General features: G+C 41.2%; 1 protein-coding gene across 4 annotated transcripts in view; it reads left to right on the plus strand.

Annotated features, from left to right (window-relative positions):
* The window catches only part of LMO1 (LIM domain only 1), a 151979-nt gene that overhangs the window by 97022 nt on the left and 28839 nt on the right, over window positions 1-26118 (plus strand). For all 4 annotated transcript variants that reach the window (XM_033927895.1, XM_033927897.1, XM_033927894.1 and 1 more), the window contains one exon: window positions 9148-9361. In XM_033927895.1, the coding sequence (XP_033783786.1) occupies window positions 9148-9361 (214 nt within the window). The remainder of the gene's footprint in view (window positions 1-9147; window positions 9362-26118) is intronic.

Genomic DNA, 26118 nt, shown 5'->3' on the forward strand with positions numbered 1-26118 from the left:
CCCTTTTTAAAGATGGGCGTAACGTTGGCAATCTTCCATTCCTCCGGGATCACGCCTGTTTTCAGGGATAGATTGTAAATTTGCTGTAGTAGTTCCACTATTTCCTCTTTTAGTTCCTTCAGAACCCTTGGATGGATTCCATCCGGACCCGGGGATTTGTCAGTTTTTAACTTTTCTATCTGCCTGCGTACGTCTTCAAGGCTCACTTCCATGGATGTTAATTTTTCTGCTTGATTCCCATTAAAGATTTGCTCAGGTTCCGGTATGTTGGTTGTGTCTTCATTTGTAAATACAGATGAAAAGAACATGTTAAGTCTTTCTGTCACTTCTTTCTCCTCCTTCACCACTCCCTTCCTGTCTCCGTCGTCCAGCGGTCCCACCTCCTCCATAGCCAGCTGCTTCCCTTTAACATATCTAAAGAACGGTTTGAAATTTCGTGCTTCCCTGGCTAGCCTCTCTTCATACTCTCTTTTGGCTTTTCGAACCACGTGGTGACATTCTTTTTGATACTTCCTGTACTCTTTCCAGTTCCCCTCAGTTTTGTCCTTTTTCCATTTCCTGAATGAATTTTTCTTATTGCCTATCGCTTCTTTCACTATTTTAGTTATCCACGCCGGGTCTTTTGTTTGACTCTTTTTGCACCCCTTTCTGAATCTGGGGATATACAGATTTTGCGCCTTGCTCACCATGTCCCTGAAAAAAGACCAGGCATGTTCTACCTATAAAAAAATCAGTGCTGGAATTGCGCCTCCATAGCCATTGTAGGCGTGGCTAATGCTGGAAGTGGCATTAGCACTTAAAAAAAAAATTATCAATTTTAAATATACAGTATCAAGAATTAATCTTGTACAGAAAAGAAAGTATTAGCTAAAACAAATACAATCTATATCTAGAAAGAAAATACATAAGCTAATCCATCTCAAGTCCAATAATTGAGAGCCTTGATTGCTAGAATGAAGAAAAACAAAACCTTGCAAAAATCTTAGGAAAGGCGTTAGACACTTTTAAGCTTTATAGCGCCTAAAGAGGTGCGATTCATATCAGAAATGTAGGCCTGGGAAAACTCTGGTCTCATTTCCATTGCCTACCTTTGCAGAGGCACGATTCTGTAACTGGTGCCATCGCGTGATTTGACATGGTGGCTGCAACAATGGTGCTGCTTAGAGAATCCAGCCCTAAGATCACTGTGAATTGAGAACATTTGGAAACCTCTGCCTGAGGGTATTTCTAATACTGCAGAAATAGTCTTTCTGAAGTTGAACACGTGTATAATTAGAGAATGACACGAGGACAAATTTTTCCCCGCACCCGCGAGAACTCATTTTCCCATTCTTGTCCTGTCCCTGCCCCATTCCTGCAAGCTCCGTCCTCATCTGCACAAGCCTCAAACCCTTTAAAATCATAAGTAGCAACATTCTAGAGCTGAGATTGTGATGTCATAATGCCTCATTCCACCAATGCCTAAGCTCCGTCCTCATCTGCACAAGCCTCAAACCCTTTAAATATATAACTTGTGTTTTGAGTTATTACTGGAAAGCTATGTACTATATTGAAGAATTTGAGATCTGCTTAGACATTCTATTGAAGATATGATGTTATATACTATCCTGGCTCGATACTTTCCCTACTTAATGTTTGTCTCCTTTGAAATGTGTATTTTATTATGTATGGAAATTATGTGAGCCGCCTTGGAGAAAGGCGGATTAGAAATGTTTTAAATAAATAAATAAAGTGCTTAATTCACAGCAACTTACCACCTGTTAACTGTCATCACAACCGATAACTTAGAACCTTAATGTCATCTCAACGCAGGTGCACTGATAATCCATTATCCGTCATGGACTTAACCGTGCAAAATCTTTTGCCATGTGTTAACTGCATGGACAGATGCTAGGAATACTCCAGTTACCACAGAGGCTTTGCAGTTATGCATTAAGTTTTGCTACCAATGTATGTTAATTACAATGCTTTATAGTAACATTCTAGAGCTCAGATTGTGATGTCATAATGCCTCATTCTACCAATGCCTAAGCTCCGTCCTCATCTGCACAAGCCTCAAACCCTTTAAAATCCTAAGTAGCAACATTCTAGAGCTGAGATTGTGATGTCATAATGCCTCATTCCACCAATGCCTGAGCTCCGTCCTCATCTACAAGCCTTAAACTCTTTAAAATCATAAGTGTTCTGCGGGGGATCCCCCGCAGTTACGATTTTTTCTTGAGGCTAAAGGAGTAATTCTTTCCAGGGCTTCCACAGTGGAATAAGGTCCAATTTTCATTTATTGGAAGAAGTAACACTGCATTAATTATGGTTTCTTAAATTTCTGTATAAATAAGACCCTACCAATGTGAATAGCTTCTCCTATAATGTGGACTTTAGTTGAGAGATGATTAATATTAATTAATGGTACTTGGTTAGATTTTTTTTCTTTTTATTTAATATTTTAAATCTCTCCTATATACATACTGTATGAATGTATATTTATAAAATTAAAAAAAAAAAAAAATCATAAGTGTTCGAGATTTGTGGAACGGGGCAGAGACAGTAACAAAACTTGCGGGGATATGGAAATATATGGCCCTGTGTCATTCTCAGTGTATAATAAAAAAAAAATCAAGGGGAACCAAGCCTTGTGGACTTCCTGGCCAAGCAGCAAAAAGGAATTGAAGACAGTTTAAAATCCCCATAAAGCATTGTAATTAACATACATTGGTAGCAAAACTTAATGCATAACTGCAAAGCCTCTGTGGTAACTGGAGTATTCCTAGCATCTGGCCATGCAGTTAACACATGGCAAAAGATTTTGCACGGTTAAGTCCATGACGGATAATGGATTATCAGTGCACCTGCGTTGAGATGACATTAAGGTTCTAAGTTATCGGTTGTGATGACAGTTAACAGGTGGTAAGTTGCTGTGAATTAAGCACTTTATTTATTTATTTAAAACATTTCTAATCCGCCTTTCTCCAAGGCGGCTCACATAATTTCCATACATAATAAAATACACATTTCAAAGGAGACAAACATTAAGTAGGGAAAGCATCGAGCCAGGATAGTATATAACATCATATCTTCAATAGAATGTCTAAGCAGATCTCAAATAACATCATTCTTCAATATAGTGCATAGCTTTCCAGTAATAACTCAAAACACAAGTTATATATTCACTGAAAGGAAGCCTGACCAAACAGATGGTCACCTCCCTAAATTGCAAAAGATTTCCACAAAGTCGTAACGTTCCGGACAGAGCATTCCACATCGATGATCCAGCTGTGCAGAAACAGGAACTCTTTGTTCATACATAATATTGTTCTCTCTTTTTGTGTCTAACAACCTGTGAGGACATTTCTATAACTGGGCACCCCAATGCCACCCAAGGAGAGCTTATTTTATACCAGCAAGCGGGCATCCAAGATGCCATAATAGAATACTAGTGTAATCTGGCATCAGTGAGCGGGAATTCTATAGCTTTCTCCTCGGTGCGATATTGTTACAGCAACACCGGGAGAAGAACATTGTGAACTGCTAAGATTTGTACCACTTCCAGAGGACAGAACATATTTAAAGATAAGTGTTTGTTTTCCTATCATTTACTAAAGAAATCTGTTATATAAAGTACAGATAATAAGCTATGAACAATTAAGTACTACACGGAGTTTTTGTAGACCAAGGATGTTTTTTCCTATGTAGCTGTACAGCTGTAGAGTTTTTCCAGGTGATAGCTATCCCTGGAAAGAACTGAGGTCTTTTCTCCGTTTATGATAGAAAATTATCTTGATAATTTCTGGCACAGTAGGTTTTTCTGAATATATTTTGTGTGGTAATGTGATTTTTGGATATTCAGCTTGGATTTATCTATTTTTATTAGTGAGCCTGACCATTATCTTTCTGCACAGCCATTTCTTTGTTAAACCCTACACTCCGCCATGGTGCTCATGTTTCCTAGAACAGTGGCTCCCAGCCCTGTTCGGGAGGACCACCAGCCAATCAGGTTTTCAGGATAGCCCTAATGAATATGCATGAAAGAGATTTGCATGTGATGAAGATGATAGGAATGCAGTTCTGCTCCATGCATTTTCATTAGGGCTAAACCGAAAACCCGACTGGTTGGTGGTCCTCCAGGACAGGGTTGGGGACCACTGACCTAGAAAGACTATAAAACTTCAAAAAACACAGAACCCAATAAGAAAGAATATAGAAAAGGATCCATAATTATTCCTTCAAAAATATATATAAGGTGAGTTAAGACGAGACAAATGGCAAAAATAATGAAATACATAATTTGTTAAGTGAAAGAGAGTCCTCAGTAATCGCAACTCTAGAATGGGGAACCAACCCCTAAATAGAGTTGAGACAAATTAAACCTGAAATGGGTAAAGTATGTGGTACATCCCCGGAACTCTCTTGCAGTGAAAATGTGTAAGCCACATAAGTCTCTTCTTAAATCACCTATATATAAGCGTCCAAAGTCAAATGCCCGAAGCTGGAACTAAAATCATTGAAAGAAAACTCGGTACTTATCTTGCGTGAATGTCACTTGAGAGCGTGCTCACTTTTCAGTTCAACGGGGCTCCGTTTTGGGTGGCCAGAACCCCCTTCCTCGGGAACCACTGCACTGCAAAAATTCTAATGTAGGTCACCCTCCCCCCTTTTTTACTAAGCCAGGGTAGAGGTTTCTACCGTGGCCCAGAGCGCTAAATGTTTCACCACATAGAATTCCTATGAGCGTCAGAGCCACAGTAGAAACCTCTACCGTGGCTTAGTAAAAGGGGGCTTAAGTGTTTTAGCTCACTTCAGAAAAAGATCCCCTATGACTTTTTTTTTGTTTTTTTCCCTGCAATCTCTGTGAACAGTAGTTCTGTGCACAGTGAGGATAAGTCTGTTCTCTCAGAATAGGCCATGCTGGATAGATATACACAATTTTTTCTGATTAGCATCTGTTACTTGTGTTTATCTAATAGAAAAATGAAAAGGTCATCGATGGGTTTTTTTTTCAAGATAGATGCTAATGCTTCTGTCAAATGGGTATCTGGAACAGAATCCACTGACAGGAGCAAATATCAGAAAATGAGTTGTAAACGGACACCTGTGTGTCATGGCAACATGGTAAATGACAGCAGATCAAGATCAAAATTGTCCAGTCTGCCCAGGAAGTTTAAGCTTATAACAGCTAAAGATAAGACTGCTTATGTAGCTAGATTTGGCTGCGAAACTTAGCCACTCAGGATTACCAGATTTTACAAAGGTAAAATCCAGACATGAGGCCCCGCCCCCAGTTCTACCCAGCCCCGCCCCCAAACCTCTTCTCCATGAGCTCGGAGCTGCGGGTAAATCTGGACGCCGGGTAACCCGACTCAAGGCCTGATTCTAAAAATGGTGCCCTGCTGCTGCCTAATTTAATTGGGTTTAAGTGGTTTAACTAGTGCACTAATTGGCTGCGCAGCTTAAACCCCACCCCCAAAATGGAAATACTTAAGAGCGCCTCCAAAAAGACCACCATTATCCCACCCGTGGAGGTGCCTAACGCCAAAGTTGGTGTGGCATAGGTCTTATAAGGCACATCCTTTAGGCGTGATTCTTGTGAAAGGTAGGCGCCAGAAACGTAGGCCTTTAAAACCCCGGCCTACATTTCTGGCGCCTACCTTTCACATAGCCAGATTCTGTAAATGGTGCTGTTGTGTGAGCGACGCGTGATTGGTGGTTGTTTTTAAGGTGGCCTCTGATAACGGCGCCATTTACAGAATCTGGGCCTCCGCGCTGAAAATGGTCAGTTATTGCGTGCTATAGCGGGTTAAATTTTAGCTGCCTGTGAATATTCAGCACAGATAACCAGGTTACCTCATGCTGAATATTCACATTTAAGTGGTCAAGTGCTATTTAACTGGTTAAACGGCCAGTTAGTACTGCCTATTGGCTGGTTGGACCCTAGGCATATACCTAGTTTGGGCCTTAAATCTGTCCAGCCACGCCCCCCAGGACCGCCCAGTTCTGCCCTGGCCCCACCCTAGAAAGCCTCCGCAGACAAGGCGCGGCGACATCGCCACATTGCGTCCGTGCAGACGCCCCTTCCCGACGCAATTATGTCGGGAAGCTTTTCAAAACACCGACAAAGTGCCGGGTTTTGAAAAGCCGTCCGGACCTCCGGACATGTCCTCAAAAGGAGGAGAAGCCCGGGGAAATCCGGCCGGCAACCCTATTCCTAATCCCTAACTAGAAGTACTTATGCAGCAGTTGCTAAATATTCCGCCTGTGCGGATACCAGACAGATCTGGCTACAGGAGCGCTGGAATTTTATGATCCGATTGTTGTATCCAACTGGAAGTTGATTTACCCTGCAGCTTGCCAGCCAAACTCAACCAGAAAGGTACATATCATTGATGGGACTTTTAACATTTCCCGTTATACCACTTTGCAAATCTACTCTGGCAGCCCCAACAGTCATGATTTGAATTGAGCAAGCAAAGCAGTATTTATGGATTTATTTACCAGTATTTATTTACCACCTTTTTGAAGAAATTTACCCAGTGATGTACAGCAAGAACAAACCGATCAGAGGCAATAGACAATTCTAGCAGTAAAATATTCAGATATTACATAGCATGCTACTTATAACGCTAAAACAATTTTACAATAAAACATTTACCACCCTCCTTTATAAAGCCGCGTTAGCGTTTGACCACCGTGGTAACAGCTCCAATGCTCATAGAATTCCCATGAGCGTCTGAGCCATTCTCACCGCGGCCAGCGCTAATAACGCTAGCGCCAGCTTTGTAAAGGAGGGGGCTTAGAAAGCAAACAAACATGTTGAGCCACTGGAATTGGGAGATAAAGGGGGCAGATTAAAAGAAAGTGGCACATCAAGTCAGGAAAACTGGGTGAAAACGATCTCAGGGTAAGAGTGGATCAGCAAGTCGGGCTATATTTGTGGCTGGTGTTGGTTGCATGTGTGTGACTAGCAAGTTAGGTGCTTCTATCATTAAAGACATAAACCCCCTACCCTTTTACCCCGGTTATTAGCACGAGGAGCCGCGCTGAATGCTCCACACTGCTCCGGACACTCAAGAGTTCCTAGGAGCGTCGGGAGCAGCGCGGAGCATTCAGCGCGGCTCCCTGCGCTAATAACCGCCATCACGGTTTAGTAAAAAAGGGGCGGGGGTATGTCTTGAGGCGAGCAAAGCCTTTCAGAGGTTCATATCGTGACCTAAAACATCTCTTCCCCTGAAAGAGACCTGCTGCCTGTGCGTGGACGCTCTTCAAGCACCCCAATGTCCGTCTGTCTCTATCGTATCTCCCCATTGTTACTCTCTCGTCTAACGTATACATTTAAACTTCTAACTTTCTCCCTTCCTATTGGTTTTTTTTCCCATACGTGTCTTACTTACTATCAACAACTTGTATTTCTCTTCCCATCCTTTCCTTTTTGTTTCAATATGTTTTGTTAGGTTAGTTCTAAGTGTTTGTTTTGTTTCCCCCTAAAATTTTGTGATTTTATTGATTTGTACTTTGCTTAGAATTTTGAATAAGCGATTAATCAAATTTATAATAAACTTGAAACTTGAGCTCATAGAATTTCTGACACTGATAGCACAGTACTCCCCCGAAATTCATGGGGGTTCCGTTCCAGGAACGCCTGCGAAGTTTGAAAAACCGGAAATACGGTTTTTCAGCTGATCGAAGGCAGGAGAGGGCAGCTGGGGTGCTGGCGGGTGCTTAAATTGTACTTACAAAGCCAGGCACATTTTCCGACCGCTTCTTCCTGGTACTAAAGTCATGTTACACCAATCAGGAGCTGCTTTGATACGCCAGATTGGGGGGGGGGGGGGTCAAAGCAGCTCTTGATTGCTGTAACCATGACTTTAGTAGCAGGAAGAGGCGGTCGGAAAACACCACGAATTATCAAGTCCGTGATTTGCGAACCGTGAATTCACGGGGGTTTACTGTACACCATTTTTGTAAGCCTTCTGTGGACCAGGTGCCTGTTTCACAGCTAGCTACAATTTTTCAGCACTTCAGCCGTTCACAAACCATTAAAATCTAGATGGCCAGTTTTAAGGTCAATGCTTTTGCGACTCTCTTGATAAACCATGTAAAGTGTTCTTTTATATATACGAATGGTGCTAGTAATGGATGAGGGAAGCGTTTCATCTTGACAGGGGTGGCGTCGGAACTCCTCTTCTGCTACTTGAAACTGTTTACTACTAACATTTTCCCAATAGCGAAAAGCTTACTTGTGCCTTAAAAGTTGACTGGTTTTACAAAACTGATGCTGGTGCGTTGAACGGAAGAGGTCGGTCGAGCTCCTAGAAGCCTTAAGAGGCGTGTTTTACAGCTTCATCTGTCTCCATGGTACCGAGACTAGTTTATCAAATGGATCAATACCTCCCTGTTTGCGTAGAGCTGTCTTAAGTGCTGTTGTCCTGTACTTTCAGCTCTGGCAGGCCAGTTATTACTGTAAGACGTGTATGTGTGTGCGCTTGAATGTGTCGAGTGTTAGCGGCAGCCCGAGGGTGGCTTTTAGCAGAACTGCAAATGTCAAGTACAGATAGACTATTAGTGTTTACTGCAGTTATTAAATAGGCTTTATTTGTCCTTGAGGAGGCTGAAAGGAACATTTTAGGAGGAAGTTGCATGACACCAAGGCAATTTGCAGCTGCTTTTTTTTTTTTTTTTTTCAATAACCCCTCTGTATTAAAGTATAAATAAGTGTTTGAGTGAGAAGTGGCATAATGAATAGGAGGCTTGAAAAGTTTAAAATGTCTTCCATTTAGGCCCGAGAAGAAGATGATGCCTTTAACTGCTACTGCTGTTCATATCATGTTTATTGCCACTGGCAACTGTCCTGATTTTTTTTGCAACTACAAATCTGGTTAGTAGTTTAAAGGTCAAAATTAACATCCAGAAAGTTAATTAGCAGCTCTTATTATGCCTTGGAGTGGATCAAACCTATGTCCCCGCAACTAAAAAGAACCTTGGTTTTGTGAGTGCAGGTACTGAACCTCGGTGCAAGTACCGACCCCTTCATGTTCTCTGCATCTTGCAGTTTGTCCGTCGCTTCTTTGTTTTTTTTCAATGCATCATGCTCCTGCTTAAAATCGTAATGCTTCTAAGTGCCATAGACCTTTCCCAAACACTGCTCTTTTTTGATAGGAGTGCCAATGCTCTCTGTACAACCCAAAGGAAAACAGAAGGGCTGTGCCGGCTGCAACCGGAAGATCAAGGACCGCTACCTGCTGAAGGCTTTGGATAAGTACTGGCACGAAGATTGTCTAAAGTGTGCCTGCTGTGACTGCCGCCTCGGAGAAGTGGGATCAACTCTGTACACAAAAGCAAATCTTATCCTCTGCCGCAGAGATTACCTGAGGTAAGTGTTAATACAATGGCCTTTTAGAAAGAAAAATGTGCATCAATTGCACATCAATGAAGTCTTGGAATATATCTCTCTTCCCTTAAGATGAGCCAGTACTTAATTATATCAATGTTATATGATCTCCTGCATGAGACGGCCATCTGTGTCGCATCCAAATACACTTGAAATATTCTGTCTGAACAGTTTTAGAAAATGTTCTTCCAAATTAATCTAGCAAGATGTTTAAAGGTTATTCACTTATGTTTTCCACTTCATTATAAGCAGAATATAATATACATATTATAATACCATAAATAAAAAAATCAACAAAAACACACAAACATTATCAGAACATTACCGCATACGGCAGTGTGCTGCAAACTTTTTAAAGCTGCGCCACACTAAATGCAGGCATTCCGAAGTGCGTGGACGTCGATGCCATAAGGACATAAGATTAGCCTTACTGGGTCAGACCATCAAAGCCCAGTAGCCCGGTCTCACGGTGGCCAATCCAGGTCATTAGTACCTGGCCAAAACCCAAGGAGTAGCAACATTCCAGAATCCCAAAGAGTAACAAAAGATTCTAGAACCCCCAAAGAGTATCAAGATTCCATGCAGAATCTCAAAGAATAGCAAGATTCTGGAACCCTAAAGAGCAGCAACATTCCAGAATCCCAAAGAGTAACAAAAGATTCTAGAACCCCCAAAGAGTATCAAGATTCCATGCAGAATCTCAAAGAATAGCAAGATTCCAGAACCCTAAAGAGCAGCAACATTCCATGTTACCGATCCAGGGCAAGCAGAGGCTTCCCCCACGTCTTTCTCAATAACAGACTATGGACTTTTCTTCCAGGAACTTGTCCAAACCTTTCTTAAAACCAGCTACGCTATCCGATGTCATCACGTAGACGTCCGCGCATGCGCAGATGTGCTCCAGCCGCAGCCCTGAAACTCCTATTGCCACCGGTGATGGGGTGCTAGACTTGCCTGTATGACACGCCTCTCGCCACCAGAGGCATGTCCTGTAAGCAGTCAGCTAGCACCTCTCATCGGGCGTCTCGCAGCACATCTGGAATCTCCCACGGCGCACAGTTAGCCTCAAGATGGCACCAGAAGGTTTTAAATCCTTGGTGAAAGCACTAATGGAGACCTCCCTCACCCCTCTCCCCCCAAAAAATGAAAATATGATATGATGGAAGTCCACTCTTATTAGTGTGAATTCTTTTTTTTACAGGTCACTTTTTTTCAGCGCTATTTAACTTATTCATAAGAGATATGACGCAAGGACTTAGAGGAAGGGTATCACTGTTCGCCGACGACGCCAAACTTTGCAACATAGTAGGCAAAAGCTTATTACCTGATAATATGACATACGACCTACTGTTGCTGGAACAATGGTCAACTACTTGGCAGCTAGGCTTCAATGCTATAAAAGGCAAGATAATGCACCTGGGTAAGAGAAACCCGCGTAGAACTTATGTACTAAATGGTGAGACCTTGGTTAGGACCACGGCGGAATGCGACCTAGGGATGATCATTAATGAGGACATGAAGGTTGCCAATCAAGTGGAGAAGGCTTCCTCCAGGGCAAGACAAATGATGGGGTGTATCCGCAGAGGTTTCGTCAGCAGGAGACCTGAAGTTATGATGCCGTTGTACAGAGCCATGGTGAGGCCTCACTTGGAGTACTGTGTTCAGTTTTGGAGACCACACTACCGAAAGGACATGCTGAGGATCGAGTCGGTTCAGTGAACGGCCACCAGGATGGTCTTGGGGCTCAAGGATCTCATGTATGAAGAAAGATTTAAAAAATTGCGGCTGTACTCACTTGAGGAAAGAAGAGAACGGGGAGATATGATTGAAACATATAAGTACATCACGGGACGCATCGAGTCAGAAGATGATATCTTCTGGCTCATGGGACCCTCGACCACCAGAGGGCATCTGCTGAAGATCAGGGGAGGGAAGTTTCATGGCGACTCCAGGAAGTACTTCTTCACCGAAAGAGTAGTGGATCATTGGAACAGACTCCCACTCCAGGTGATAAAGGCCAGCAGCGTGACGGATTTTAAGAGAAAATGGGATACTCACGTGGGATCTTTAAGGGAGTAAATTCAGGGGAGGGGATACTTGGAATGGGCAGACTTGGTGGGCTATAGCCCTTTTCTGCTGCTTTTTTCTATGTTTCTAAAGCTTTAATCCCTGCCCAATATGTACTGGGCCCTCGTGGGAAATATTTTACATTTTTCACTTTGCTTTTATTGCTTTATGGGCTCCTTTAACGAAGCCAGAGTAGAGGTTTCTGCTACAGCCCAATGTGCTAAATGATCAGACGCTGCTCCGATGCTCACAGAATTCCTGCGAGTGTCGGAGCATTTAGCGGTCTGGGCCGCAATAGACACCGCTACCTCGGCGTAGCAAAACTTAAGCGTATATTTGTAGAAAAATTATCTCTCTTTTTTTCCCGCATACTACACACAGACCAAACATAGCTGTGAGAAAGCGGTGATGATGCCAAGGAAGGTGTGTTATTTCATGGTTCAGGCTTGGGTTCAAATGGGTAAAATTTGGGCTCCAGCATAGGAAAAGGCATGGATGTAATGTGATTGGATTTTAGCCAACTCTTCACTGTTGAACAATTCAGACACCAAACATTTGTTCACACGAAAGAAAAAGCCTCAGATCACGGCGAGTCGCTAATCCGACCCTACGTCTTCTACATCATTGGCGTAAGAAACTTTTGTGATTTGAATAAGGCTGTCCAAAAATATTATATTAAGAAAATTCTAACATGCACCATTAAAGGTTCAAATTGATCAGGCCAACGATCATTTTGTAGACCAGGGGTGCCCACACTTTTTGGGCTTGCGAGCTACTTTTAAAATGACCAAGCCAAAATGATAAAATTTTTAAAAAAAATTAAAATTAAAAAAATTAAAATTAAATTAAAAAATTAAATTAAAATTAAAATTCAAAAAAAAAAATGTAAAAAATAAAATTAAAAAAAAAAACCACAAAGCACACCGTACGCAGAGAAAATGTTAATTATTCAAAGACTCTATGTCCCCTCAGTAACAACCATACAAAAACAAACAAATATACCCCCCTCCCTTTTTACTAAACCACAATAGCAGTTTTTAGCGCAGGGAGCTGCGCTGAATGCCCAGCGCTGCTCTCGACGCTCATAGACTCCCTGCACTAAAAATTGCTATTGTGGTTTAGTAAAAGGGGGGCCATAGTGCAAAATATAGACAGCAGATATAAATTCAGACACAGTTTGATCACTAAATTTAAAATAAAATCATTTTTCCTATCTTTGTTGTCTGGTGATTTCATGAGTCTCTAGTTGCACTTTCTTCTTCTCACTGTGCATCCAATCTTTCTTTCCTGTTTTCAGCCTGAATGCTTCCTCTCCTCCAGACCTCATTCCCTCCCCCCAACTTTTTCTTCCTCTCTCCTTGTCCTTTCTTTCTCCCTGCCTCCCTTTCTTTTTTTTCTCTTTTCATGCCCCCTTTCTTTTTTTCTGTTTCCCTTCTTTCCTGTCAAACTGGCTCATTCTGCAACTCTTATTCCTTTTCGCTTTGTATGGAAATATCTGCAAAAGCCTGCAAGAAATTCACTCCCACCTGCTTCTCCATTAGGAATCACAAACATTATTAAAATCAGAAAACCACATTTAAAAAAGTGCAACAGCTCACTTTTTAACTTGCACTTCTTCCAACTTGCTCACTAGAAGAAACACATTTGCATCTCTTTTTAAAGGAGGTATTCAAATCACCATAAGCTCTGTGTTTATGTTTTGATATACCGCTTAAACTAATGTGGTGTACAATTCCAAAATTAAACTAATAAAACAGATCTCCACTCTCAAAACAGTGCCACCACTACTACTACCAAAATGAGAACATCTAAAATATTTCTAACACTACAATGTTCTAAGAAGCAATTTTTTTAATTTCTTCAATAGCGGTTCAGAGTAAATTGAAAGGGAGCAATTAGTTCCATATTTTTTGTGTGAGAAATAAAAAACATTGAGTTCCTGCAGTACTCGAGTCTAATCGTCAGACAATTCATGAAAAAAAGTATATAAGTATTTCTACATGGCAAGAAGCATACTGCTCCCTTTCTTTCTTTCTTCATGCCCTTCCCCAAGCCACTGCCGCCGCCATCGGGGAACAGGCCCCCAAGCCGCCGCCGCCCCGAGCTCTCCCTGCGTCTGGCCGACCAGCATTCCTCTCCCCGACGTCAATTCTGCCGTCGGAGAGGAAGTTCCGGTCCAGCCAGGCAGTGATTGGCTGGCCTGAACTTCCTCTCTGGCGGTAGAATTGACGTCGGGGAGAAGAAGGCTGATCAGTCGGTAGATCGCCAAGGCAAAGTGAGTCTATCACGGAGCCCGGGATGGGCTCCGCGATCGACTCACTTTGCCTTGGCGATCTACCGGTCGATCGCGATCAATCTGTTGGGCACCCCTGTTGTAGACAATATCACTTCTTCAGGGCCCACGCACCTTCAAATACCACCGATTCAGTGGTCTACTGTTCTGCTTACTGGTGGCTAAAATCTACTCATAGCATAATTTTTTAAACCCAGCACTAATATTTACCTGCCCATTGTGAATGTAAAATATTAGCATATACATGTATAGTGTGCCTTTTGGCCCACATTCCGTAAAAAGCACTAAAAATTTTCACGTGTACCCAATTTGTGCATGCAATTTTATTGAATAAGCTAATTGGCACCAATAATTAATCTTAAGCAATGGATCTAATTAAAATTTACACTCGTTAATTTAGGGATGATTCCAAAAGGGAGGGGGGGAAATCGGAGGGATATGGGTGGATGGGGGAGGCATGCCTACAAACTTACACACGTATATAATGCGGTATATGGCTAATTATAGGTGTGAGGATTTGTGCAGTTCACAGTGCTAAGAGCTATTTTGCAAACGGTAACTGACTTTGTAACAGCGGTCAATGTTAAGAAGTAAAACAATACTAAAGAGGACCGTGGATTGAAAGCAGCAAAAGGATTAAAACAACTCTCGAAAACTTCAGAGATAATTTCTTTATATAGTTATGTTCATGCTTATGAAATGTTTCAAGTGATACAGTCCTGACAAGACAGGCGTTTTGATAAAGTTTGATAAGTTATAAAGTTACAAAGTTACCGGTTCTTTTCATCAAGGACAGCTTCTGGGGTTAATTGATTATTAAAAAAAAAATAAAAAAATAAGTACAATAAAATAAAAATGAAAGAATTAGGGGTTTTTTTGCCTGTGTCGTGAGCAGGAGCAAGTGAATTATTCACAAAGAGACCCGAATTGGGTACAGAGCTCCATATTCTGAGACTTTTTGACCCCAAGATGTTAGAGATACAGTATATATAAAATGGATTGATATCCGGAATGCTTAATGATTTATTTTTTTTTTTAAGCTGCCATATATAAAAACTAAACTAAACCTTGAGTTTATATACCGCATCCTCTCCACGGAAGTGGAGCTTGGCACGGTTTACAAGAACTTAAAATATAAGAAGAGAAAGGAAAAGGTTTACATGAGCTTATATATAGAATGGAAGAGTAAGGGGGGAAATAGAATTACATGTTGGAGAAGAGCCAAGTTTTCAGTTGCTTGCGGAATAGTTGGAGAGAGCCCAGGTTCCGCAGCGGGATAGTAAGGCCGTTCCAGAGACCTGTGATTTTGAAACTAGTTTTTAATGTGCATATACAGTACTCCCCCGAAATTCATGGGGGTTCCGTTCCAGGAACCCCTGCGAATTTAAAAAAAAACTGTGAATGCAGTTTTTCGCCTGTCAAAAGGCAGGGGAGGCAGGAGAGGGCGGCTGGAGCGCTGGCGAGCGACACGCAGCTCCTGATTGGTGTAGCCCGACTTTACTACAGGAAGAGGCGGTCGGAGCAGATCACGAATGAGCGTGTTGGCGAACTGCGAATTTGCAGGGGAACACTGTAAGCCAGACTATTCTGCAACTAGATGACTATCTTGCATAGCCATGGTGGTAGTGGTGGTGGTGCCCCTACCCCGCCCTCTTGTTTGCTCCCCCGCTCCTCACTAAACCCCCTCCTTCCTTCACCGTACCTCTTTAATTTTCCAGGCATGAGCAGAATCATAAACTCGCTGCTCGTGTCATCTCAGCTCTCCCTCTGATGTCACTTCCTGGGCACGGGACCCGGAAGTGATGTCCAAGAGATCCGACACCGACGCAAGCATGAGAGGTATGAGGGAAGGAAAGGGGGCACATGAACACAGCAAGGTGGGTCAAGGAGGATGGTGTGTATTACTAAGACGGTGCCCGGGGTGGACCGCTCCCCTTCCCCCTCCCCCCTTACTATGCAACTGCTTCCAGACAGTATATCCCGCAGTCTCATCTCAACAAAAGCTATGTGGATCGGGATGGTACAGATAAGTTTGGAAAGGGGGGGACTTTTCTTGAAGCAGCCTAAAGGCGAAACATGTTGATGTGACAGGTCCCTTCCCAATGTGATAAAAGAGAAAAGCAAAGATAAAAATTAAGATAAGTTTTTAATATAAGTATTATGTTCTTATGTTCTTATGTATTAAGTTATTGACGTTTGCATACAACACTTTAAAAGTTTGATTAGATCATTTATTATTCTATTGTCCATTTATTATGAATTTTTGGAATTCAATTTGGGACCAAATTAATTGTTTATTAGATAATCCAGTGGCATTATCATATGATACTGTGCTATTTGGTATGGCAATGAGAGCAAAAAGTCAGATTTCTACAAACAATAACAAATTATTACTCATAATGACTGGTATTGCCATTCAACAAATTACGTATAATTGGAAAAACTGGAGTAGATTAAATTATATTTTTTGGTGGAATTCCTTATGTCGTATATATAAAATGGAGAGATTTCTGGCAATACAGCGGGGTAGTTTCAAGAAATTTCAAGATGTTTGGGAGCCATTAACAAAATATTGGACTGATTAGATGAAATTTTCTTTTCCCTTAAATTTACAAGTTCAATTGTGAGGGAAGGGGGGGGGGGATTTTATAGTTATGTATTGTATAAGTATTGATTATTTGATAGGTAAAGGGGGGAAGGGTGGGAGTTAAGTATTTATCACTGTTACCATTGATGATTATTAAGTGATATAGATATTGTTAATTTGTTTGGATATTTTATCACACTTACTGTAAGTTTGAAAATGAATAAAGAATTAAAAAAAAATATATATATAAAAAACACAAAAAACATGAAGAAAATAAGAATATAGTGTGGGGCTAGTGAAGAAGCCATAGCCATAAAGAAATATTTGGCAGCCATGAAAGGTGTGTGGTGACCAAATGGCATGTCTGAAGCCCTGATAGAATGTAGTAAGGAAATTAAAGAAGATAAATGACATTGAATTATGTATATTAATGCGACGGCTTCCAGACGTGCATAAATGCTAGCAAACTGCTTATTTGGTGATTTGGGTAGGAGGGTGCAGTTGTGCTTATATCCCCTCCGATTCAAGAGTTTGAGTTTTGGAATTTAACTCCTTAAATGAATCCCTTGGGCCTGCAGCTCTGCAAAAGGTAGGCTGCACGAGTAGGCTGCAACATCCTCCCTGCCCGTGCCAAGAACCGTGTAAAACTGGGTTTCCCATGAGTCGAGTTGGGAACAAGATGACAAGCCCTGATTAAAATCCTTGCAACAATGGCTGTCTATTTCTTACAACGACTCGCCCTGATATACTGGGAACACAGCAGAGGACGTGCAGAAACATTCATAACTTTCAGAGATTTTGTTTTTAATTTGTGGTTTTCCAAACAGATGGCTACAAGAACCTCTTGGTGTCTTTTATAGGTGCACAGCTGGATTAGATCTGTCAGAAGGCTTACTGAAGCTCAAAGCCGTCTCCATCAAGGGACAGCAGTGGCATTTTAAAAGCTTTTATGACACCATTAAGCTATTTTTCTTCTTTTTTTCTCTCTCTCTCTGTTTTCATGGCGTCATACTCATAGGTTAGGTGCATTCTTTGTTTTATTTCATATCTTATAAAATTCACATTTACTTGAAATTGGAATAGCTAGACCCCCTTGTGAAAAGGGAGCATATTTTAAAACGTCGACAGAACATAAGAATAGCAAGTTGGCTCCATTTAAAAAAAGGGTAAGTTGCTCAACTCCACCAATGACTCTAATTATTTCTCATAAATATTGAAATTCTTTACATAACAATAATAAAACATTTCATATTTTCTTTCCCTAAACAGTCCCTATATTGTGTACACTCCTCTCTCTCATTCTAGTTCCTTTCTACTGCAATTCACAACTGTCCCATTCAGTTTTGATGTCTGATAATCAAGATTTTTTCAATCGTCTCTTGTATCGCTTCCTTTTGCAGTACGCTAAGCAATCTGTTTTCATCAATTGTCCTTCGCAGTCAAGCCATGGAATAGGTTAACCTATCTTGACCGGCTGTCCATGAATCACATTACGAGAAAGTAGGGCACAAAGTCCTGTCTGAACAACCCTTGCCTTGGTCTCGGTTCCTGACGACGCCATAAGGCGAAACACAGGCTGGTATAGAGCTGGACTACAGTTTGATGAACAGTCAAACTGATTGATGGAAACAGATTACTTAACGTATTGCGAAAGGAAGTGATACAAGCATTACAAGTACAGTCGAACCTCAGTTTGCGAGTAACCCGGTTTGCGAGTGCTTTGCAAGACAAGCAAAACACTTAGCAAACTTTGACTCACAAACCGAGCACTGCCCAGCTAAACGAGCACTTACAGTCCAGGAAGCGCCGCTTCGGGGGATTCCTCTTCCGTCTTCCGGCCAGCCTTCCACGTCGGGTGTCTTCCGCAGGTTGGAGGACCTCTGTCTGGGCCTGCGCGGCCGGGTGCTGTCCCCCCTGCGCGTTGCGTGTGACGCGCACAGCGTCAATCATCGGTGTTGTGCATGTCGTGCACGGCGTGTGGGTGGGGCAGCGCTCAGCTGCGTGGGCTCGAGTGGGGGCTCTCCAGCATGCAAGGGGCATCCAACATGGAGGGCTGGCCGGCGGATGGAGGAGGCATCCCCCTGAAGTGGCACTGCGGGTTCTCCGGCATTCCCCCCCGAAGCAGCACTGTGGGATTGTTCTTCATGACGGACAGAGGAGGCGAACGAGGAGGCGGATGGAGGAGGAGGCGGACGGAGGAGATGGCGCTGCAGCACCTGGCCCTGACAGGTACATACCCAGGGTTCTGGAACCAATCACTGCTGTTGCCACTATTGTCTATGGGGAATTTTGCTTTGATAAACGAGCATTTTGGATTACGAGCATACTCCTGGAACGGATTATGCTCGTAATCCAAGGTACCACTGTATTACGCTAGAGACCATTGAAAAAATCTTGATTACACTGAACAAATTTTAATTTTTTTTCTGGGGCAAGAAAAAAATGATGTTTACTTTATAGAATTTGACCTCCTGAGTATGAAAATAGACTCAGTTTTCTCCTATCACGTATAGTTTTTGAGCACATCGCAAATATTTATAGCATGAAAAGTTATAATGTAACGCGTTGCACAATTTATGAGTTCCTATAAATATTATTTTCTAGAATCGTTTTGCTGTTGAAGTGCATTTATAAACGAGATTGGGAGCGTCTCTAATTAATGCTCAACAATAGTCAGCCGGCATTGATGAATTCCATCTGCCCTGATAACGTTTCTCCACTGTAGCAATGTCCTGGCGAAACCTTTCCCCCATGCTCATCACTAACACTCCCAAGATTGTTGGGGAAAAAATCCAGATGCGAGTGGAGAAAATGAATTTTTAGTGACATGTTGCATTCGAGATCAGAAAATGCTTTAAGCGTCGTCTCCACCATTTGGACGTAAGTCTGGTGCCTTCCTACTCCCCAGAAATTTCTCAATTACATTCTTCAATGCTATCTATGCACCTTTCTCACTTTAGCTTAAAAATCTAATTTGAGGCAAACTGTTTTAATATTTCAGAGATATTGTTATAACATTTACTCCAAGCATTAGAAAATATAGCGAAAATGTTAATTTTTGCACTATAATGCTCTTTTGCCAAAAAAATCAGAGGGTTAGACCTAAAAATTAAGGTCAGTTTTGAATTCAGCAACCCGAAATCACTATAGAACACCCACTACAATCCATACCCCAAAACCTCTGTTGCACAGTGTTATCGTACAGCTTCAAAACAGAATTGGACAATTGTGAACTGCACTAGAAATGAACTAGAATGAAAGAGAATGAGTGTGCACAATATAGGGATTCAACGACCACCTTAACACCCTAGTAAAAAAATGCTTTTTCAATCTTCACATGTTAAGGAAAGTGAGATCCTGCTTCCATCAACAACACCTCGCTGTCCTCGTACAATCCATCATTCTTTCCAGACTGGATTACTGTAATTCCATCTACATAAGCCTAACAAAGAAAAGCCTTCATAGACTTCAACGGATTCAGAACACCGCGGCTAAACTAATCGTCGCAAAAAGCAAATTTGACCACGTCTCCCCGCTTATGTCTAAGCTTCACTGGCTCCCAGTAATCCTTAGGGTCCACTACAAATGTGCCTGCCTAACCTTCAAATCTCTACACGGCATCCTTCCTCCCCTTTTTCCACTATCCTAGAACTCCTCGAATCCCAACACCACCAGATCCACTCAAAAATTCAAACTATCCTTCCTCTCTTTAAAAGGCATATCCCATTCAGGAAAATTAGGGACATCCATCGTCTTCAGGATCACCGAACTATGGAACAGCTTTACTGCCCCGCTTCGGAGTCTAGCCTCCCTCCAACTCTTCCGAAAACATTTGAAAACTTGGCTTTACTCTAAAATATAATTGACCGCTCCCTATTCAATATACTAAGTCCCTCTAAACTTTCTCTTTACTAAGTCCTTCTACTTTCATTGGAGTTCCTTCTATATCTATTCCTGTAAACCATGTCGAGCTCTACTTCTGTGGAGATGATGCGGTATACAAACTTAAGGTTTAGTTTAGTTTAGTTTAGGAAAAGAAAATATGAAATGCTTTATTATGTTTATTATGATGATATTTTGATAGTAAAGAACTTCAATATTTATGAGAAATAATTAGCAACTTCATTGGTAGAATGTAATTTGGAATATTTGAAGTGAACTAATTATTTATTGGCCCTGGAAATTGGGACGAGTGAGGTGATTACATTTGCAGATGACACTAAACTGTTCTAAGTTGTTAAAATGCATGCGGATTGTGAAAAATTGCAGATGGACCATAGGCAATTGGAAAACTGGGCATCCAAATTGGCAGATGAAATTTAATGTGAACAAATGCAAAGTGATGCACATTGGGAAGAATAACCTGAATCACAGTTACTGGATGCCAGGGTCCACCTTGGGAATTAACGCCCAAGAAAAGGATCTTGGTGTCATCGTAGACAATACGATGAAGCCTTCCGCCCAATGTATGGCGGCGGCCAAAAAGCAAACAAGATGCTAGGAATTATTTTAAAAGACTAAGAATGTTAGAATGCCCCGTATCGCTCCATGGTGCGACCTCGTCTGGAGTGGAGCGTTCAATTCTGGTCTCCTTATCTCAAGAAAGATATAGTGGTGCTAGAAAAGGTTCAAGGAAGAGCGACCAAGAAAAGAGCGGCCAGCTTTGAAAAGAGACGGCTGAAGGGAGATATGATTGAAGTCTACAAAATCCTGAGTGAAGTAGAACTGGTACAAGTGGATCCATTTTTCACACCGTCAAAAATTACAAAGAGTAGGGGACACTCGATGAAGTTACAGGGAAATACTTTTAAAACCAATAGGAGGAAATTTTTTTTTTTCACTCAGAATAGTTAAGCTCTGGAATGCGTTGCCAGAGGTTGTGGTAAGAGCGGATAGCGTAGCTGGTTTTAAGAAAGGTTTGGACAAGTTCTTGGAGGAAAAGTCCATAGGCTGTTATTGAGAAAGACATGGGGGAAGCCACTGCTTTGCCCTGTATCGGTAGCATGGAATGTTGCTACTCCTTGGGTTTTGGCCAGGTACTAGTGACCTGGATTGGCCACCGTGAGAACGGGCTACTGGGCTTGATGGACCATTGATCTGAACCAGTAAGGCTATTCTTTATGTTTTTAAATTATATATTTTAATTGGCATACCTCTAAAGTATGAATCTTAACAGGTGATTCTGATCATGCAAAAAAATAAATTGAAATAAAAATGAGTTGGAGTGCCAACTTATAACGTTGCAAAATAGCTATCTACACAACTCATTCTCCAAACATCCCCCCAAAATTTGGACCACATCCTTTGAACACTTTTTGGTACATTTACTAAAGAGTGTTATGCCCTAATGCGTGTGAAAACACTTAGGGCCTCTTCTACTAAACTGCGCTAGCTATTTTAGCGCAGAGAGCCACGCTGGATGGCCCGCGCTGCTCCCGACGCTCATAGGAACTCAATGTTTAGTAGAAGAGGGGGATTAGGCTCATATTCTGTAAATGGTTTTAATCGGCACGGTAATTGACTATGTAGTTTAAAACCAATTAAAAACTCATTAAAAATAAAAGTAGGCTCTACAATCGCACCTACAACATGGTGGCTAGCGGTGGCCTGCATTACCGGTGCCTACGTTTTTTTTTCTTAGGCGCTGCTAGCTGCAATTCTGTCAACGGTGCCTAAGCATGCTTTATATGCAGCCGGCGGAATTTTTCAAGGTGTCGAGATTCTGGGCCTTACCGCCGAGCACATGAACTGAAAGAGAATGACTGACTCGAAATTGCCTTATTTCCCGGGCATGCTAAAAATAGCCTAAGTTTGTGGGAAATGTCCCGCTAGAGAATGACACGGTGACAAAATTCATCACCATTCCCATCCCCGCAGATAACCGCGGGAAACCATCTTCATGTCATTTTTTAAGGAGAGAGGGAAGAATCAGAGTATGAATGGCCACAACCACTGACCCTCAAGCTTTGCTTTGAAGAATGCTGGTGTAGAAGGATTGAGATTGAAATAGACACTAAAGAATGACAGTCTCTGGTATCCAGAGCAGATATTGTGATGTCATAATGCCTCATTCCACCAGTGCCTAAGAGCCAATCACATCAGTGATGTCACAATGGCTTCATTATCCTTGGCTCACATAAGAATCAGAGTATGAATGGCCACAACCACTGACCCTCAAGCTTTGCTTTGAAGAATGCTGGTGTAGAAGGACCGAGGTTGAAATAGACACTAGAAAATGACATGGGATTATTTCCCACAGTTATCCGCGAGGACGGGAATGGTGATGAATTTTGTCACCATGTCATTCTCTACGTCCCGCATTAGCATGAGCGTGTGGAACTTCTCACCCCCCTCAGGTCGCTGCGCAGAATTCAGTGCAGACACGGGCAGAAGAGAAACGTGTGAACCAATTGCAGACTTTTAATCCCATACAAATCCTCAAAATCGCTTCGATCATCACAACAGCATCTTCTTATCCCCTCCGTTCGACAATTATTCTATGACACAACACGTAAAACCATTTGTTCAGTAGTTTGCACCAGCATTATTAAACGCCCTCCCCACAACGCTAAGACAGATAACTAATTTAAACAATTTCAAGTCCAATCTTAAAACTTTACTTTTTAAAGACACAAGATTTAAATAAAAGGTTCATTCCGGACAACCCCATGTCGCTGAAATTTTTTCCTTTTTTTTAATTTATCAATTTTACATTTTAACAAAATCAAACATTTTGTATAGAAAGATTGTATATTAGTACAACACTTTAGGAAAACTAAAAAAATTTTTTCAATAACTTCACTCTATTCACACAATCTCAAGTCCTCAATTTGATCCAAGAATCTATGAGTGAATATAAAGGAAAATTCAAAGAATAAACTTTATGCAAAAAAAGAAAAAAAAAGGTATCTGATGACTAGTTCAAGGAGTAAACTCAAAATCGTAGATGACATTTTTTCCTTTACATTCTCCTTTTAATTTTAAGTACTGCAACTCTATGCATGTCCCCCCTGATTTTTAATCATTTTTTGTAAATTCTGTTTGATGTAAACCACTTTGCTAATTAAGTGGTTTACATAATAAACTTGAAACTCCTGTGCTGGCTTAGACCTGATTCTTATGCGAACCGTGGTCTCGCGCACACAGAATTCCGCCAGGAGTAAATTGTTCTAAGCCTATGTAATGTACTAGAGCACTTTAGTAAATATCTCCCTTAATTCAAAACTTGAAAAAAAAATATCAAGTGAATCAAAATTGCACACAACTGCTTGTTCATTACTAAAAAGTTCCGCCATTATCAAATAAAGAGAGGGGGGGAGGGGAGAATATTGAACTCAAACATTGGCGTTACATATGCTATTCTTAGAACAAGGCAATTGTTCTCCACTAACAAGATCATCGCTGCCGAACTCTACCAGACAGGACTTTAACAGAGATCTTGGCTTTCTTTCCCACTATAAAGACATTTAAAAATGCTCTGCCACCTTTCTGTCTCCTGCCCACCCACCCCTCCCCTCCCTGTCGCCAAAACGCTTTCACGTTTTCCTTATATATACTGATATTTGTCAACAGCTTCTTTTTTCTGATAAGAAGGGGTACCTTCGAAAGTTAATCATAAAATGTATCGAGTTAGTCCAATTTTTTTTAAAAAAAGGTTATCGCCTTATTTCCATTGTTTTTTGGTTTTATTTCTTTAAACTACCTAAAAAAAACCATTGAAATATACAAAAACATACAGAATACTCATACACAAAATGCCACATTATAGAAATTCTTACATGTGTATTAATATACACATGTAAGACTGGGATTGTTCTCCCTTGAGAAAAGGAGACTGCGAGGGGATATGATCGAGACCTTCAAAATACTGAAAGGAATTGACAAAATAGAGCAGAAAAAACTATTTACATTGTCCACTTGCACGCGTAAAAGAGGACACGAAATGAAGCTGAGGGGAGACAAATTCAAGACGAATATCAGGAAGTTCTGTTTCACGCAGAGAGTGGTGGACACCTGGAATGCTCTCCCCGAAGAGGTTATTGCGCAATCGACCGTCCTAGGATTTAAAAGCATCTCATGAGAGGCATAGAAGGATATGGGTGACTACAAATTATGCCAGGTGTACACCTGGGAGGGCCTCCGCGTGTGCAGATCGCCGGACTTGATGGACCGAAGATCTGATCCGGAGATGGCGCATCTTATGTTCTTAAGGGAGGGGTGCAAGAGAGAGTTAGCAGAAAATGCAAGTATTGCATTATAATTTAACTCAGAAAAACAGAGCATCCCCCAAAGAGCAGGTATAAAGGCGAGAGCAATTTTTCTTGGGGGGCAATCTTCGAACTTGAGGTATGAACCTTGCTGGGCGGGTAAGAGAGGAAAAGGTCTCTGTATAGACAAAAGCATTCATGAGTATTCGGGTTATCTATGCAATAATTTAAATGTTTTACTCGTATAAAGTAAGTAGCTTTCAAGCTTTAAGCAAGTCAATCAGCATTTCTTCTAAATAGCCACCTTGGGTTTTTTTTTTGCACTTTACTAAATCTTAAATGTAATCATATTAAAGTAGCAATCAGGGCATAGTGCTTTTCAGTGGTCATTCAGACGTCGACAACTTTTGAATTAATCAACTCAATAGGAGTGAGTATTCTCAAGTGATAAGACTTGGATCGTTTGTTCGTCACTTCCAGAGTTGCTGATTAAGTTATATTGAAAGGTGCCTTTCATTGCACTGGAATGTGTCACGCTCAAGACTTTCTTCTGTTAATGAATTTTGAGAACCTAAAATACATCCCACTATGGTTTACCAAAACATAAATGCATAGAATGGAGGTGAATATTCAAATGGTTTCATGAATGCCCCAAAGGGATTTCCTCTTAAAGTCACACTTTAGATTATAGCCACTTGGGTATATATGATAATCATAATCAGTCCCCACTTAGCACTTAAGTTCATTCTTTTATACTTTTTCTTTTTTACAAAACCCTAATCAGAAATTTAAAACAAGATTGTGTTAGTCTCCATGAGAGATAGGAAGGGAGCTTGCATTCCATTTACACAGCAAATAGAGAAAGTGTAATGCCATAATTTGGGTCTGTGGAGATTTTCACTTTCATATTCCAGTTTTGGTTGATTCACGAGGTCTGTCCAGGACCGATTTTATAAAAATGTATTAAGCAATCTTAGCAACTTATGCCACGGGATCCCCTTCAAAGAATTTTAGACCATCTAATAGCCTAACTCATCCACTCAAAGACCGGACATTATTGCCTAAGTTTAATGAACTGTCAACAATGATACTACAATGCTAATATGGGAGTTATCTGTAATCCCTGTCAGATCATGAGTGACATTTGGTGTATGGATGCCCTCGGATTCTCTGGAAGGTGTGTTTGAAGTACTTGAAAGAGCATTACCAAAGCAAGTCCACATCTCCTTTATCAAAGTTAACAAACCTTGTCATGGGAGCTTTTAAAGGATAGGATACATTAACCTTCCCTGTAGATGAAGCTTTTCTTTGAGATATTTTGCCAAATAGCTAGAGGAGACCATTAGTGAGAACACTGAGATGAGATGAAACATTTCAAGCAAGCCACAAAATACACTTCCTTTTACACTGGGGTGTATCTCAAAACTGTAAATGTTTGCATGCAGCCAAAAATGCTCTGCAGAAAAGGAGCAATTTTCTTTTTCCAGTCCTGCTTTTGTTCTATGTACTGTACGATACTGATTTGTCTCTCGTAATAAGAACATAAGCATTGCCTCCGCTGGGTCAGACCCGAGGTCCATCGTGC

This window comes from Geotrypetes seraphini, chromosome 19, assembly GCF_902459505.1.
Source record: "Geotrypetes seraphini chromosome 19, aGeoSer1.1, whole genome shotgun sequence".
In the NCBI taxonomy this organism is placed as follows: Eukaryota; Metazoa; Chordata; class Amphibia; order Gymnophiona; family Dermophiidae; genus Geotrypetes; species Geotrypetes seraphini.